General features: G+C 44.3%; 2 protein-coding genes across 2 annotated transcripts in view; one reads left to right on the plus strand and one right to left on the minus strand.

The window, feature by feature from the left end:
- The first annotated feature begins 782 nt into the window (after nt 1-782).
- Nucleotides 783-14276, plus strand: LGALS3 (galectin 3). Its single transcript, XM_081147076.1, has 6 exons — nt 783-892; nt 6459-6480; nt 7127-7597; nt 9421-9509; nt 12464-12629; nt 13973-14276. Exons 2-6 carry the CDS (start codon nt 6463-6465, stop codon nt 14126-14128), a joined length of 900 nt encoding a protein of 299 aa, XP_081003202.1. The 5' UTR covers nt 783-892; nt 6459-6462; the 3' UTR covers nt 14129-14276.
- Nucleotides 14277-16779: 2503 nt separating this feature from the next.
- Nucleotides 16780-17519, minus strand: part of DLGAP5 (DLG associated protein 5) — a 36426-nt gene continuing 35686 nt past the window's right edge. The window contains exon 19 of the mRNA XM_081145579.1: nt 16780-17274. Coding sequence (XP_081001705.1) covers nt 17134-17274 — 141 coding nt within the window. The 3' untranslated portion in view covers nt 16780-17133. The remainder of the gene's footprint in view (nt 17275-17519) is intronic.

Consider the following 17519-nt stretch of genomic DNA (forward strand, 5'->3'; position numbering starts at 1 on the left):
TCCCTTAACCATCTCACTCAGCCATTGCCAGTTAAATGATACCAAATACTAGACACAGTCTCTCTTGCAAGCATCAGCATTTGTTGTAGCAACCTTTCCTGCCTTTACCAAAGGAAGGTACTCCCCAGGCTCTCCCCAGTCTTCGCGAAAACAGTCACATTTCCTAGGCAGTGATGCGTTAGTTGTTCATTCGTTCGTTCATTCATTCATTCATTCATTCATTCATTCATTCATTCACGACGCAAATACTTCCTGACAACCTGCTGCCTTACAAAGCCTGAGCAGACGCTGAGGACGCAGTGGGGGGCAAGCAGTGAGGACGCAGTGGGGAGCCCCCGAGCGCTGGGTCTGCGGGGCGGCCGCCCGCGTCACAGCTCAGAGAACTGCGCGGGGCCCTCCCCGGACGCAAGTCAGCGTGCACTTTTGGGGGAGGCTTGGATGCTGGGAGAGGGGTTAGGTGAAGTCGATGCGGAAGGCATGAGAGTGCCCGCAGCTCAGGCAAAAGGGGAGTAAACGCGGTGCAAGCACGCGAGCGAGACTCCCTGCAGCCGCACGCACCACGCGCTCCGCGGCCTCTCCGTCTGCGCCAGGTGCGGGTGGTGAGCCCGCGCACCCTCCAGGCCCGGGGCTGCGGAGGGGCCGCCCGTCAGGGTCCCGCCCGCGGCCTCCGGGGCCCGGGGGTGTCCTTTGCACCCCGCGGGGCCCCGGGCTCGCCGAGCTCGTTCCGCAGGGTGGGGCCGGGCGGGGCCGGTGGGCAGGGCTGGGTGTCCCGCCCCGGGAGAGGCGGGCCTGGCCGGGCGTATTTTAGGTGCGGAGCTGCCGCCCCGTCGCGGATAAAACAACCCAGGAGCCACACCCGGCACGAGCGAGCGAGCGAGTGCAGAAGCGCAGGGTGAGTGGCGCAGGGGACCGGGGGCCGGGGGGCGGGGGGCCGGGGCCCGGCCTGCTGGCGGCTCCGGTCGGGCACGGGCGAGGGCGCTCGGGCACCGCTCGGAGCGCGGCCCCCTTTCGAGGGCTCGGGGGGATGGGGGACGCCTGGGGAGGGGCTCGGCTCCCCGCGGCCTGGGCGGGGGGCGGGGGAGCGGGCGCACCGTCCGGGCGCGAGTCCAGGTTCTCTGCCCCCTGGAGGAGCGGGCCCGGGGGACTTAGCACCGTCTCACTGAGACTCACCCGCACCCCTCGGGGCGCACGCGGGCGTGGCACTGGGCACCCTCCGCGGCCACTGGGAGGCTGAGCCGCGCGTCCCGCCCTCGCGCACCGGGACCACCCCGGAATCAGCTGGGTCCCCTCCTGAGGGCGGCGCAGGGGCTCGCTCAGGCTTGGCAATAGGAGCCGGGGCCCCAGCCCAGCTCAGGGCGTACGCCCAGGACTCTCTAGGGCGGCACCTGGGACCCACGGCTCGGCTGCCCCGCGGGTTGATCGCGCTGCGGGCGGCGAAGGGGTTCGTCGGCCAAGCCCGCGGCGTCGGGGGAACAGCTGCCCTCCTGGTGCTGATCCCGCAGAAAATGGTGCTGCCCGGGGCCTGAAGGGGCATGTGCTCGGCTTGGCAGAGCCCGAAAACCCTAAGCTTTTGCAAATCGGCGACTCATCCCTGATCAGATGGTCTGAGGATGTGTGGGGTGTGGCAAAGCGTTGGTCCCAGCGTGCCCAGCCCTAGTTGAAGGGGTGTGTGTGTGTGTGTGTGTGTGTGTTAAAAACATGTTTGAGGATTTATTCTGAATGATCAGTTATGCAAATAAAAACACGAAAATGCATCCATTTTAGGATTAGGAGCTGAATACCAGGGAATCAGGGACACTTAGGTTGAGGCTGTGACTTGGGTTTCAGGCCAGCCCCTTAAAGTTAGTGATTCCTGTGCCAGATACTGCGGAATATTTGTAAAGTGACTCCTGGGAGTTGGGTTGCTGGACAATGAGGACAGTTGGTCCTCAGTGACCCAGTCTGTTTCTAGTATTCTGGGAAAGAAATGGAAAGGAGGCTCAGTTAATTCGGGGGGGAGGGGGAAGGGAGGGAGAGAGCAATAAAAATTGACCAACTGGGCACAGAGCGGGAGAAAAAAATTTCACCAGCTTCCAAAATTATGACTCACTCACCTCAAGTTTATAACATATCTTTCATACTAGGACATTCTGTTTCCATAAAACTTACATTTTAAAAAAAACCTTTATTGTTGAAAATATTATAGATACTTCCCTTTTTTACCCCCACTGACCCCTTCGACCCTGCACCCACCTCCCACAGCAGGTCTTCACCACACTGAAAGTTAAAATTTAATAATAAAAATGTATTTTTCCATAACAGCCTCCTTTTCAGACATTGACTTTGAATGCCTGCAGTAGAGTTTCTCATTCCTTTGATGGTTGTGCCTCATTCTTGATCTTTGGGAGACTGGAGCTGCTTCCTAAATTCATAATGCTGGGGGGTTACACTTAGAACCAGCACTTGCTCCATAATCTGGGGAGAAACTTGATGATGGTCCTTGAATGTGTGTGAGACTCGTGGTAACTGATCTAAGAGATAGCCTCTCGTCCCTGTGAAGGTTTGGGACACAGGCTCCTGCTGAGGATGGCCAGGTAACATTTTGTTTGGTGCCCGAACTGGTTCTTCTCATTAAATCCTGAGTGGTAAGCCTGCCAGGATAGTGCTTGCTGTAGGCGCACAGTTTGCTGCTGACTAAATATTATGTGTTCTCTCTTGACTGATGATCAGCTTTTCCATAGGGGAAAAAAAATCAGTAACTGAGATGCACAAAGTAACTTGACCTTCCTTGGTGCTGAGGGAGTGGTGCGATGAGAGAGAAATCCTAGTGAAGGACTGGTTGCCTTTATTCCAACTTGTTCTCACTGACTTTGGCTTTGGGAAGTGGACTTTCCTCCAGTTCTGCTCTGCCTTTAAGAAGGGGAAGGAAGTGGACCGCCTGGCCTGTGTTCCTCCGAGAGGAGTGTGGGCAGTGCTTTGGGTTCTGAGGAAATACGCTCATGACTGACTTCCCTTACAGCTTGTAATGAAAGGTCAGGGCCCTTCGTGAGCAGAAATTTCAGAAGTGCTCCTGGGAGCCCCAGCAACCAGATTAATTACTAGGTGAGCCTAGAATAACATAGTAGTGTGGATACCACTTTTATTAAAGGGAAAAGCTATAATTAACAGATGATTCAAAGCAAAGTGGACTACTCCCTGTAGGTTTTTCCAAATGTGAAGACCTTGGTAGTATGTCCTGTTTTTTTGTTTTTCTTTAATGGAGTGTTTCTTTTCTGTATGTATAGATTTTGTAGAGTGGGAAGATTTTTTTTTTTTACATTTGTCTCTCTAGATATAAACTACTCATCTAAAAAATTTTTTTTTAATTAATTAATTAAAATTTCTAGGCAAATAAGAAGGACATTTATCTAAATAGATGTTTTTTGTTGTAGTATTTATTTATTTATTTACTTTTAGTTCTAAGGTTGCCAACCTTGATTTAAAAAGAGCATTGGTTATAACCCTTGTCAAGAAAGAGATCTGATGGTTATGAGTTGAAAAAAATCAAAACAGCACACACTCAATTTTTGGAAAAGTACATGTTGGTTTAAATGTGTGTATAATTAGCCAAGTGACTGTGCAAAATGGCATTCTTGTGTTCAGTATCCTTGCATAATGAATGAGTCAGCCAGCTAAGTTTCTGACAAAAACATGATCTCTTTTTAAATTTGTTTACAATTTCAGCATGTTAGGTAATTCTGAATGAATTAGCTAGATCATGTCTAAGCGAAGTAATTAACACTTTCAAAGGACTATACCTTACAATTTCAAAGTGTGAGGTTTTATATTAGTGTAAAATGAGCCTGAATTAGGAGTCAGATTGCTCGGACCCTGGTCCTTGGCCTGCTAATGACAGAATGACTTTGGGCCACCATGGTCGCTCTCTGAGCCTCAGTTTCCTCACTTCTAAAGTGGGAATATTAACTTTTCCCTGTCAATCTCATAAGATCATTATCAGAATCATACTAGGTAAGGTATGTGAAAGTGCTTTTTAAACTGCAAAGCACCACACACATGCAGGGTGTAATTACTCTGATGGGCTTGCCTCATGTGTCACAACACAATCCAAACTGTCATCCGAGCCATCATGTGAAACACAGTGGAAGTAAAGAGAAATCTGCTTTGTTTCTCAAGTTGTTTTGGTTGTGTTGGAAAGTAAACTGAATATGATTCAGCAGAGACTTTGAAAAGAATAAATGTTAAATTTTGGAAATGCTGTCTTGATGTGAATTTCTGGTTGTAGCCAGCCTTTAAACACATCTTAGTTTGATTGGAATTATGATAATAAAACGCCCTGTGAGGCCAATGGCATGGATTTGGCTAGTTTTAATAATTGAAACGACCCTTGTTTTTTATTGACCTGCGTATGTACATATATGTAGAGAACCACATGCTAATTAGCCTAGACCAGTGGTTCTCAGCCAGGCATCTTTTGCCTTTTCCCCATTTCCTCAGTGATCTTTGGCAATGTCTGAAGACGTTTTTTGTTGTGGCGGTTGTGCTACTGTGGGTTGAAGCCAAGGATGCTTCTAAATGTCCTACAATACATAGGACAGCTCCCCGGAAACAAAGTATCCAACCAGAAATGGCAGTGGTGCTGAGGTGAGGGATTAGTGATATTTAAAAGAAGTGAAAACACTTAGAACATTTTTGCTGGGTCTTTGGTGTGTTGCCCAAGAGTGGAAGAAGAGTTTATGTGATCAAAGGAACTAAGCTCTCCGCCCACCATGAAGTTCTAGATGGTTTTTTACTAGTATCCAAAATGAGAGAGGCTTTTCTTTTCTTGATTAAAGAAATGTCCTTTCTTTTCCTTTTCTGTAACAACTCCTCTCTCGAGTTCCTCCTGCGGTAGCAGCAGGAAGCACAGGCAGAGGAGCACCCAACTTTTGCTTTAAAAGGTCAACTACTATAGGAAATGCAGTGAGTGGAAGCCCTGGGAGAGTCATGGTCCTTCCTAGTCAGGTTGCCAGCAGTTTCCCACCTTGGAAAATGGACACGGTGATAACCTGTTTCCAAATATGTTTGAGAATGCCCAGATTAAAAATGAGATGTGCAAAATATAAATATCATGTGTGTAAGTGAAACACACGTGAAATCCTAGGAGGAGCTCTGCCTATTTGAGTTTTTACCTGAAAATCTAATATTTTACATTTTTAGGACCTATCAGGTAGTTATCATTTGTTGGATCCCTTGTCATTTCTTAAAATAGTTGAGTAAATATTATGAGTGAGCAACTCAAGGAAAACAGTGATTCTAATTGTCTAAAGTGCAGGTGATTTTGGCCATAGCACCAGTAGTCCTGAGCTGAGCAAACCCACGCAGGCCTCAGTCCTCCGAAGCTGCCCCCTCCCCTCAGTGCAGGCATCAAAGGCCCTGGGAGGAGCCGCAGACAGGGACACACACACACACACACACACACACACACACACACACACGTCAAGGCCATCACTTGAGGCAGCTTTGGGCAAGGCAAACCCTTTTTGCCCCACCCAAAATATTTTCCTCCACATTGCCCAACTTTTTTTTTTTTTTTTTTTAAACTTTAATTTGTTATACTGCCAAATATTTCATTTGGAACAACAAGTGCCTTTTTCAAAACAGCGAGCATTTTGTGCCTGCCTTTCTTCTTCCTCGCTCCACATCCAAGGCTTAGCTCAAACAACACCTCCCCTCCGAGAAGTCATTGTTCTGCTTGTGACTCCCCACAGCACACGGCCTGGCTCCCAGTGTGTTCATCTGTGATCCCTGCTGGCCTGCGCACCCTTTGACCACACAGACCGTGGCCTGTCCACCTTCACACCCAGACAGGAGCCTGCACAGTGTCCGTGCAGAGCAGGCACAAATGTGTGCAAATGAAGGAACAAGTAATCGGCAGTAACTATCTGAGGGGCATGTCTCAGATCTCAGTAAGAACCAACCAACTCCGCTTTCCTCCTAAAACCCAGAAGGGGGCAAGGGTCTGTCCATGAGAATGGGGGGGCCCGTGGCGGGTGATACTAACACACACAGCCCTTTGTAGGAAGTGGTGGGAAAAGAGCACAGGAAGGGGGCGAAGGCAGAGCAAAGGTAAACCACCACTGTGCCGATTTGTTACCTAGGACAGGGGCAGAACATTCGCTCCCTCAGCCTTCCCTCTCCTGCACTGTATGGCCCTTGCGTCCAGGATTCAGAACATCCACTAGTGTCACTGGACTTTAAAGCTATGGCTGAAAGAGTTTGGTAATCCAGCTGGAGTGCATCTCCACCCTTTGATGAGACACTTTTGTGGTTCCACGCTATTGATTTCAACGTGTTTTGGAAATAGATTGGCTTATACTGGAAGAATGCCTGTAAATCTACTAGAACTACACAACAAACTATTTGTGATGTTAAATCTAAATGAAAACTTGTGAAATCTATTCAGATAAAATCATAACCTATCTTCTTTTTTTCTTTCTCAGGAAAATGGCAGACAGTTTTTCGGTAAGTGTTTTATGTCTGTTTTCTTACATTCTAATTCCATGTTGGTGGAGAGTTTTGTTTTTAACACCGGACCTTCCCTTCTAACTCACACCATGTGCCTTCCTCTGGCCGCAGCCGTCCAATGAAGGCTTGTTGGTCTTAGTCTTGTTTTTCCAGCAACAGATTTGGGAAGAAAGCCAGGTAGAGAGAGGCCTGGGACTCATTAAGAGTAACCCCTTTACGGAAAGGCCTAGGGCAGAAGCGGGTCGATTCTGTGGGCCAAGAGCTGAGAAATAAGCTGAGCAATGGGGAAGTGTACTACAGTCCGAGCGTCCTGATTTTTGTGATTGTTTTTCTCACGTCAGTCAGAAAATACGTGCTTTCATGTAGAGGATGGCTAGCTCTGATTTTAGCAAATTACGAAAACGCACCCCTCCACGATGTGAGATGATGGGAGACGTGTACTGATAAAGCACATATAATCCCAAAGTCTAATTTTAGTCTTTGGAACTCAAAACTATTTAATAGGTGGAAAAATTTTTATTGATATGAATTTCATACCTTCACCATATCCCTCTATTTCTCAGATCTTTTATTACTGCTTTCCTGAAAATTCTGTTTTTGTGAATGTTTTTCATCCAGGAATTGTTTATATCTTTCTTTCCAGCTTAATGATGCCCTTTCTGGGTCTGGGAACCCAAACCCTCAAAGATGGCCTGGTCCATGGGGAAACCAGCCTGCTGGGGCAGGAGGCTACCCAGGGGCCGCCTATCCTGGGGCTTACCCGGGAGAGGCACCTCTTGCCGTCTGCCCTGCAGCTCCTGAAAACTACCCCGGACCGGCTGCTCCTGGCGCCTACCCTGGGCTTCCTGGAAACGCTTACCCTGGACAGGCACCTCCTGGTGCTTACCCCGGACAGGCGCCTCCTGGTGCTTACCCCGGACAGGCGCCTCCTGGTGCTTACCCTGGACAGGCACCTCCTGGTGCTTACCCCGGACAGTCGCCTCCTGGTGTCTACCCTAGTCCCACAGCACCTGCTTATCCCGGACCAACTGCACCAGGAACCCACCCTGGACATCCAAGTGGGCCCGGGGCCTACCCTGGTGCCGGCCCCACTGGTGTCCCTGCTGGACCACTGGTAAGATAGTTCGTCATTTCATGTACTTGACTGTGACCAAGACAAAGCTGATGAACACAGCCACTGTCTGGGCTGTGGTGCCATCACTTTGCAGTGCTCCGGCTAGGAGCTGGCTCTGAGCTCTCACTGGCAGAGGGCTTCGGGGAGACCTGAAGCTTTATGCTCACTGCTCAGAGGCCCTTTCCAGGGACCAGCTGCAGTGTACGTTGGTCCAATAGAAAAAGTCGTTCTTTGTACTGAGTTTAGTGTGTGCAGTGTGGGTGTAAAAAGAAGCTAATGCATCTTTTGAAGGCATCCGGAAGGCAGCTTTAATGTAAATCAAGTCAAGAGCATAGTGATGGGGAAAGTTTTTGTTGTTAATAAACACTGAGTAAATAACATGTGCCCGCAGTGTGCTTCTACATGATGACCTCATTCGACCCCATCACCGCCCCAAAAGATATTCCCGTTAGCCCCGTTTTACACATGAGGAAATGGGGCAGTAGTTATATAGCTCGCCCAGGATCATAGATAGAACATGTGGGGGAACCGTGGTAATCTTGTTTTGAAAAACTTTCTAAAGATAATTTTGTGATCTAAGGATTGAATTTTCATTTATATTAAGACACATTTTAGTAAAGAAATTCTAAGCATAAAACCTTAACCCTGTAGGACTCCAGACACATCTCAGACACAGATCCCTGCCTTTTAGACTTACAGTCTAGCTGGGGAATAAGAGATACGAGGAAAGAGTTCAGTGACAGCCTGGGATCAGACCCCTCAGGACTATGTAGAAGATGGCACAGGTGGCATCTGATCTACTTTTAGGTCAGCTTAGAGGAAAGCGCAGAGAAAGTGCTGGGGGTGTGGTTATCATTGGACAGGGCCTGGACCACGGACGGTTAGTCCACTGCAGATAGAGGGGGACATGAGACTATGGAAAGGAAGAGGCAGATGGGAGATTGCAAAGGAAGAACCCCAGGGTCTGCTGGTTAAGGCTTAGGAGTCAGACATGACTGGCTTTTCAAGACAGGACAACTAGAGCACCAGCCAAGCGTCTGCTCTAACTGGGAACTCAGGAAGGAGACTGATGGGGGAGGGGGTGGGAGAGACAATTCCAGTTCATACCTGTTGGATTTATAGCACCAGTCACAAATCCAGAGGGAGGAAGTACAGGACTAGTGCAGATCAGGGCTAGAGATAAAAGACTTGGATGATAGTTGAACTCAGGGGGGAAATTATAAAGGGAAAAAAGAAGAGGCCAGCGATGGAGCTTTGGGAATATTTACAGTACCGTGAACATAAATATTTGCAGAATGAATTAGGAAATGTATTAACTGGAAGGTGTTTGTTCCACAAATATTGAGTATCTGCCACACACTAAGTACTCTGTTGGTGTTCTGAGTAGAACATATGAGAGTCCAGAAGGCCAAGAACATGATGTGATGAAGTATATTATGTGACAAGGGTCTTAAAAGTGGCACAGAAATGTTAATGTTGATTGCAAGGTCTAGCTTAAGCCCTTTCAAAATATAATCTAAGTGAATGAGTTATAGATTGAGATGGCCCTAGTAATAAGAGCTGCAGTGCTCCAAAAAGGACTGTGTTCTGCCTTTGGCACCAATTAACTGATGGCTTTATTCTCGATCATTAGTTGTGCATATAGGGAACCTTCTCTCTTCAGGCCCTGGGCAAGGTTGGCCTTAGAGTCTGGACAGATGGCTTAAATTAGGGTTATGTGTTAGTCACACATATTAATAGTGATTGAACATTAGCAACATCTTTTTCTCTTTCCCCAAGAAAACATGACTCTTTATTGATACACATATATTTTTCATCCCCAGACTGTGCCTTATAACCTGGCTTTCCCCGGAGGAATCATGCCTCGCATGCTGGTAACCATTATGGGCACAGTAAAGCCCAATGCAAACAGGTAAAGAGCAAAATTGAAAAGTCTAACATATTTGTTGATTGTTTTTTGAATAAAGGCTGATCTGTATTGAAATTTAATAGAATTTTTAAAACTACACATTTCGAGTCTTGGCTCTTCCATAGTATAGGATTATCCCATAAGTCAATATGTGTTCCCACCAAGGGGACAAGGTTTCCCTCGCCAAAGCTTGTTTTTCTCCCAGAACCTGAGTAAAACAGAGTTCTACATTGTGAGGACAGAGAAAGAGCAAAAGAACCCATTCTGTTGGTTCTTCCTGGCAGTAAAGCCTTAGCATTAAAGGCAAGTAGAGCCTTTGTAATGTCATGCTTGGCCATCCCTCCACCTCTGAACCACATAGTGTCTAAAAAGCGAAGCATGCGCTTGAGGCCTAGATGCCCATCAAAGATGAGGGTCCAAAACCAAAAGATCCCTCTGGACATGGTGAGTTGACCTGAGTTTGGGGGTTATCCCATTGTGTCCTCATACTCATGCAAGTCTCCCTGCAGGAGCGCAGGTCGCAGTGCAGCCTCAGCTCTCAAGCTTGGCTGCCATGCCGGTTTTCACAGTGGGTCACAGACTCCCACGGTGTTGGCCTGGCCTACAGATGACAGGTGGCAGGGTGGGGAGCCCCAGTCTTCTGAGTAGTTGCTAGTTACTTAAAAGGTTTGAAAAGATTGTTCATTTTAAAGACTTCATCAAAATGAGTCAACCTTTGCCTTTGGGACTGGTTTGATTGAGGTGAGCTAGGATAGGGGAAGGCATTGAGCTACTTTAGGAAAAATCCGTGCTGATTTATGGCTGCCCTGGGACGCCTGGCTCTGGTTGTCATCACTGGTTATGATTACATATAATACAAACAGGCTAAGGATATCCTGAAGCCCTCCAGTGTGCCTGTCCCTGAGGTTAGCGGTACCACTAAAGCTCCTGCCGCCATTAAGTAATGTGTCTCTGGGTCTTATGGGCAGTATACAAAAGATACAAATTCAGGCTATGTACACAGGTTTATTCAAGGATCCACAAGCAGCCTCTAAGAGTGTCTGTCACCTTGCTTCTGGCGAATCAACAGCAGCCACCTCCTCTGTTACCAGATGGACTGGCTTCTGATCTGATCATTTTACATTCAAATAACCCATTTACTCCCACCTCTAGCCAGCCTCCTCTGGTTCTACTCCATAGTAACCACACTAAGCCAACTCTTCTTTCCATACGGCCTAGACAGCTTCTCTAAACACAGTACTTCCCTGCACAAGAAAGCTTGTCTCACAGCAAATATCCTCTGCCTGTGTTCTTATCTGTCTTTCCTCCCAACATAACATAGGACTCAGGACACCTTATTCTGTGCATACAGCACTCACAGTGTGTTAATTTCTGCTCCCTTCCTCCAACCCCTATCACACAGAACCACACTGGCATCTTTGCCTCTATTTAGGGTTCTTGTACCGGAAATGTTAGCCCCAATTACAGTAGAGATGTAGACTGAGACTGTGGCAGATCAAAACTAATTTTGGTTGAAATGGTCAAGGTGATAGCAAACTGAAAAAACTGTTACTTGGTCCTGCACATTCTACGTAAGGAATTAGAAGAAAAAAGAATGCTTAAGGTGGTGGTGATGACATCTTTTTCCCTGCAGAGGCAATACAGCCATTGGATACTTAGTCAAATACAATTTCTATGGCCACTTAACTCTTTTGGTCCTTTCCCTGTGAATACATTTGTGGTTGGATCTGTGCTTGTTGGTCAGGAGTGCAAATTCTGCTTGAAAACAAGAGCAGCAGCGGATTCTGACATTAGTGCTCTGTGGAGCACACTTTGAGAAACTGGGGGATGGTTAACAGCCAGAGGACTGTGTTTGCATTAACATCCAAGGAGAAGGACTGGGGTCAGAAAGTTAAGCCGGCACTTGCATCAATTCCACTCCACATCATGGAAAGTCCAATACACTTATTGTCATGATTTTACAATTTAGCAGCAGGATACTGAACATTAACTATATAATCTCACTCTTGCTGTTTTAGGACTAGGTTCTTGGTTAACTAGGAGGAAGCCAGGAATTTGTTCTCTTACTTATGTGACTGGCTTGCCATCAGAAGGTATTAAAAGCAACCTGGCAGGGCAGGAAGGAGGCAAGTGTTGTCATCTGCAGTGGAAAGCATAGCATGCCCTCAAAGTGGCTTCAGACCTCTATAAGGAAACCTCGAAGGGTTTTCATGAGCAGAGGGGTAAAGAGGGAATTCCAGCTGAAGAGAATGATGTGTCCAAAGACAGCGAGGCCAAACAATTCAACACATACTGTCTTGTTGACTTTTAGTATTTTACTAATAGTATCCAGCTTGAACCCATTCTCTGGTTTGTTTTCTGCTTAGAAAATTTTCCTGTATTTTATTTAAAAAAAACCAAAAACCTTTATTGATTTCAGAGAGAGGAATGGAGAGGAGAAGAGAGAGAGAGAAACATCAATGAGCCTGGCTGGCATGGCTCAGCGGTTGAGCATCGACCTAGGATCCAGGAGATCGGTGTTCGATTCCCGGTCAGGGCACATGCCGGGTTGCAGCCTCAACCCCCAGTGGGGGTGTGCAGGAGGCAGCTGATCAATGACTCATCATTGATGTTTCTATCTCTCTCTCTCTCTCCCTCTCCCTTCCTCTCTCTGAAATCAATAAAGACATATTTAAAAGAAAAAAAAAGAAACATCAATGATGAGAGAGTCATTGATCAGCTGCCTCCTGCACGCCCCCAACTGGGGATCGAGTCCGCAACCTGGGCATGTGTACTGACTGGGAATCGAACAGCGATCTCCTGGATCCTAGGTCAGCGCTCAACCGCTGAGCCATGCCTGGCCAGGCTTTTCCAGTATTTTATAAAACAACTTGCTTTTTAGAAAATCATGTGTCCTTCGCTTGATACAAATATGCAACTTGAATCATTTTACTAACTCTGGTCCTTGGTTTAAACAGCATTGTTTTAGATTTCAAGACAGGGAATGAAATCGCCTTCCACTTTAACCCACGCTTCAATGAGGACAACAAGAGAGTCATTGTATGCAATTCAAAGCTGAGTAACACCTGGGGAAAGGAAGAAAGACAGACGATTTTCCCATTTGAAAGTGGTAAACCATTCAAAGTAAGTTATTACTATTGTTGTGTATTGACATTGCATATTGCTCACTCTAAAACCCTGATGCACTTGAAATGAATTTTGGTCAGCTGCCCTGGGACACCTAACCAGCTCCTCCCCACCCCAGGGGTGCAGGATCAGCAGGCCGGGAGTGGCACACTCCCCAACTCCATCCGTTACCACCCCTGAGTTTAACCTTTTCTGGAAATGAGAAAAACATCATCTTTAATAAAAAAGGCAGAATTTCTCAGTGGAACTGGGACTTAGTTACTTAAAAAACATCGTGGCATGGCAATCAAAACTAAATTTTTTAAATTAAAAAATGTCATTTAAAAAGAAATTACAGTTGACATTTAATATTATATTAGCTTCAGGTGTACAAGTTAAAATTTTTTAATTCTAAAATTAATATATGCTTTTGAAAATAAAAATGTATAGATTTTTAAAATTAACTGAAAAGTCCTCCATCCTTTACGTCCCGAGGGTTGCAACTCACTGAATGTCTTCCCAGTATTTTCTGTGACATACAGCACACTTTTTAAGTACTGCTTCACCAAATATTTAGTAGGTTCACAGTGTTCAGTTAGGATTGACTGTGGGTAATAAAGCAGCTAGACTATGAGCTCCTCAAGGGCAGAGACAAATAGGGACCATATCCTACAACTGATGGACATCTCTCGGTATCAGAACATTGTTATGCGATAGTATTTCATTGTTTAGATATGTGATAAGCCAACTAGTACTCTGTTGATTAGAATTTGGAAATATTACAAATAAAACTGGGGAAGGTTTTATTTATTTTACTAAAATACTTTACTAACTTTTTTTATTCTTCTTTGCTTTCTAGAAGAATAATTTTATTTAAAGAATATACATTTAAAATTTAGATATTGCCAAAGTGCTACTTCTGAGAGGATGTGAGGATTAAAGACATCCACTAACTACTGGGAGGCTGTGTCTTCCCTCCTCTTGCGAAAACTGGTTATCACCCATCTTCATAGCATTTGCTTCTCTATTAGGGGATTTCTACTTTAGTGTTTATTTTTATTTTTACTTTTAGGTGGTTTAGGCCATATGAAAACTTTTTATGTAGACACATTATTTATGTAGACATTATTTTTTCCTTTGTGGCTTCAACTATATACCCCCTAAAAATTCTGTCGTTTTGTTTTCATTTTATGTAAATTTTTGAATGGTCTGGAGTTTATTTTTTGTAAAGTTACTTTTTCAGGACTTTAATCAGTTCCACGAATGATCATAAAGATGAAATGTGGATACCCTGAGCTCAGGACTGACTGGTTTTGAAATTAATGGGCGTTTCTAACAGTTTTGTGTATGTGCCATTTCAGATCCAAGTACTGGTGGAAGCTGACCACTTCAAGGTTGCGGTCAACGATGCTCACTTGTTGCAGTACAATCATCGGGTGAAAAATCTCAGGGAAATCAGTGCATTGGGAATTTCTGGTGACGTCAGTCTCACCAGTGCTTCGCACATTATGATATAATCTTAAAGGGGCAGATATTCTTTTAAAAAATGAAACTGAATAAATCTTACCCATTTAAGTTTCATGTTCACTGTAAGGGAAAAATTTTACCTTTATTCAACAACATCTTTCTTGTAAATCATCCATTTAATAAACATTCTAAGAGTTACCTGTTTATATGTCATTTAATTGGGGCAGTTTATTCTTGATAATGAACAGTGGACTCAATGGTAAAGGAAACATGTAGCAATATTAATATTAGATCAGAGTCTCCCAAAGTTTTCTATACTTCTTCAAATATTTTTAAGGAAATAGGAGTAAGTACTACCCAAACATTAACCTTGCTCTTCCTGAGTTTCATAAAAACAAGGAAATCATTCTCCTGTTTTCTTAACTAAGAAAATAAAATGTATTCAGGAAATGAGTAGAGTTAACCCACAGATGACCTATGACCTTTAGGCAATTACCGTTAGCATTCTGGTATATTCCTTTCAACTTCTTTTATATCCTAGTTTCTCTCTCTAAACTCTACTTCATTGCTTTCAAATCAGTTTGGATACCAATTCGAGACTATCTCCCCATAGGTTTTCATAAAACCTCCAGATTTGGGGGGGGGGGGCCAGGGAGTAGGTTCTCTATTAGATATATAAGCAGTTTCAAAAATTTAATAGTTCCCATCAACATTCTTAACCGTGCCTTTCTGCCCTTCCTACTATCAGCAAACCCAGAACAAAATTTCAAAACTAGGATGTAGTCACACCACTTCATTTTATAAAAGACCAAGATATTTTTTCTATTACACCATCTTCTCATATTAATTGTCACAGGTTGGGTTCCCCAGGAAGCAGAGACTAGAATACAAGAGGTTTATGAGGGAACATTCTTGCAATCAAGAGCTGTGGGGACAAGAAGGTACACAACGGGGCAGAGGGAGACCCTTTAGAGCACTCAGGAGGGGGACAGGCCTTTATATCCTCAATATTAGGGAAACTGTGTGAATTTGGGCCAAGTGGCTCTCTTCACCCGAGGCAGTTCTCATATGGGATGATGGCTGAGGGCCGTCAGCACTTGCAGCAACTGAATGCCTTTCAGTCCTTTGTAGGGATTTGAGCAGCATGTCCCAGCATATTTCAAAAACTGTAAATTCCTTACCCTAACATTCTGGTCTTGATTGTTCTACTCTTAGGATTAAATGGAAGAACCTAAGCTTTGGAGAAGAGGAAACTTGGTTTATACAAAATTACTTAAACCCTCTGAGCCTTGGTTCCTTTGTCTGTAAAATGGGTGGTATGACACATCTTTTTGCAGGGTGACTGTGATCATTGACTAAACATTGTTTGCAAAAGGGCTATTATATAGTAGGTCCTCAATAAATAAAAATTCCCTTTCAATTTTGGAAAGGGTCTTGTTCTACCCAAGCAGTTTTTTTTCATTTTGTCTTTAAAGATTTTTCTAATACCACATAATTCTGGAGTCCAATAGCCCAAGAACACTCTCTCTAGTTGTCGGGGACACTGATGGCTGCTGACACAAAAATCCATTCCCTGTGTCCTAAATAATTGTGGTTTTATTCAGGTATGATACCAGATTCAGCAGGGAATTATTAGTTTAAGCCAATCCCCTGCTGACTTACTGATCTGCAGATGGACATGTGGCATTAGCTGGCCTAACCAGACCACAGGGAAGGACACAGCTCTGATTACCATTAGCAGCCATATTATGACCCCAAAGGACCCAGCCTCAGAGTGCCAAGGACGACAGAATGAACTATGAACAGAATATCAGACCTCGATGCCATCATCACGCTGTTGATTGTAAAGCACCTAGAAGCACGCTGACGACTTGTGAAATAAATTTCCTTATTGCTAAGTCTGTTTGAGTTCATTTTACTATTACATAACCGCCAAAAGCATTCTAAATGATTCAACAGTACATCTTATTAAACCCACTCCCATAGATTCTAAGTGTTGGGTTACTTTGTACCAACCTCTTTTACATGTTCATGGCCCTGGGCCCTTAGAAAATCTCACTTTTATATATGCTTCTTTGTTCTTCAGGTCTTGCTGCTTGAATTGTTCATTAACAGGCTGTTAGTGAATAAAAGGCACAGTATTTTTATCTTTTGGTAAGACTTTAGGCATTTAGAGAACACTCTTCTAAGTCAGCACCTCATATAGCCTTCCAACTGCTCGCAAGGATTCAATACTGTCTTTCCCACACACCTAACACCCTCTTCCTCTGCCAACAGAAGAACATAAGTTTTCCTTTCTTGTTTGAAAACCCCTAATCTTAAGGAGGTTATCCATAAAGCTCCTGCTTATTGGTCAAGTCATTTGAAGGCAGAAATAACTGGACCCGCGTCTGGTTACAAGCTTTAGCTACTCTGACTCTTCTTGGTGCTCTGTTACTCCGATGGCTCTGCCTTCCACAGACCTACACGTAAGAGTTTTATAAAAACACTTCAAACACATTAAGTGATTGACATATTCTCTTCAAAGGAAGAAGGCATTTCCTTCAAAGCCTGTTAGTCGTGTCAAGGGGAAAATGAAAAAGGCAAGAATTTAATGGGCACCTAGTTAACCATTTGAAATTGCAACATGTAAACTGACATCAGAATCCAGAAAGCTCATCTAAAGAAACTCAGTACACCTCAGAAAATGCAATACGCAAAGCCGTTTGACATCAACAAATTTAATAGTTCAAACTAAAAATGAAGTATGAAAGGATACAAGTATTTCTGTCAAAGTTCATAAGCTCTGAGTAAGGTCGTTAGCTTTAAGCTTATACATTTTAAAGAAGAGACGCAAGGCACTGTACATTTTTTATTCGGCATGGCTGTTGTACAAAATATCCCCACTTTCCCTGAGAGACAGTATATCTAAAACACACTTGGATGAACACTGACTATTAAAGTATTACATGAGACCATATAAATGGGTTGAAAAGAAATGAACAAAAATATAGAGTCTTCAACCTTTCGATATTCTAAGAACATACCAGAGCATTGATAATATGAAGGAAAATGTTCAGAATTCTTCTGGCTGTTCTCCACTGAGGGGCCTTAGAGGTGAAAAGGTAATCAGGTTACCACCAAAGGAAATGTGTTTGGCATGTTCATGATGTCTCCTCTCCACAGGAGTGAATGGATTACTGCAGTTTAGGTCTGTCTAGAGAATAAATTCAGAAAAATCACTTAAGGAACCATTAAGAATTTCACCAATTGACTTCAACATTTCAAGTTAATAGTCAATAACATAACATTTTTCCACATAACATTAATATTGTTAATAACATAATGACTGTGCAACTTTCCAGCAGATCTAATTTAAAATAGTTTTTAATTGAAAAGATATATTAAAAATACACGCCTACTGCCTGGCCTGCATGGTTCAGCAGTTGAGCATCGACCTAG

This window comes from Miniopterus schreibersii (assembly GCF_964146895.1).
Source record: "Miniopterus schreibersii genome assembly, chromosome: 1".
NCBI classification, from domain to species: Eukaryota; Metazoa; Chordata; class Mammalia; order Chiroptera; family Miniopteridae; genus Miniopterus; species Miniopterus schreibersii.

Coding starts and splice junctions, on each gene's coding strand:
- LGALS3 (XM_081147076.1), top strand. Junction 7,598..9,420: donor GTGTCCCTGCTGGACCACTG/GTAAGATAGTTC, acceptor TTTCATCCCCAG/ACTGTGCCTTATAACCTGGC. Junction 9,510..12,463: donor GTAAAGCCCAATGCAAACAG/GTAAAGAGCAAA, acceptor TGGTTTAAACAG/CATTGTTTTAGATTTCAAGA.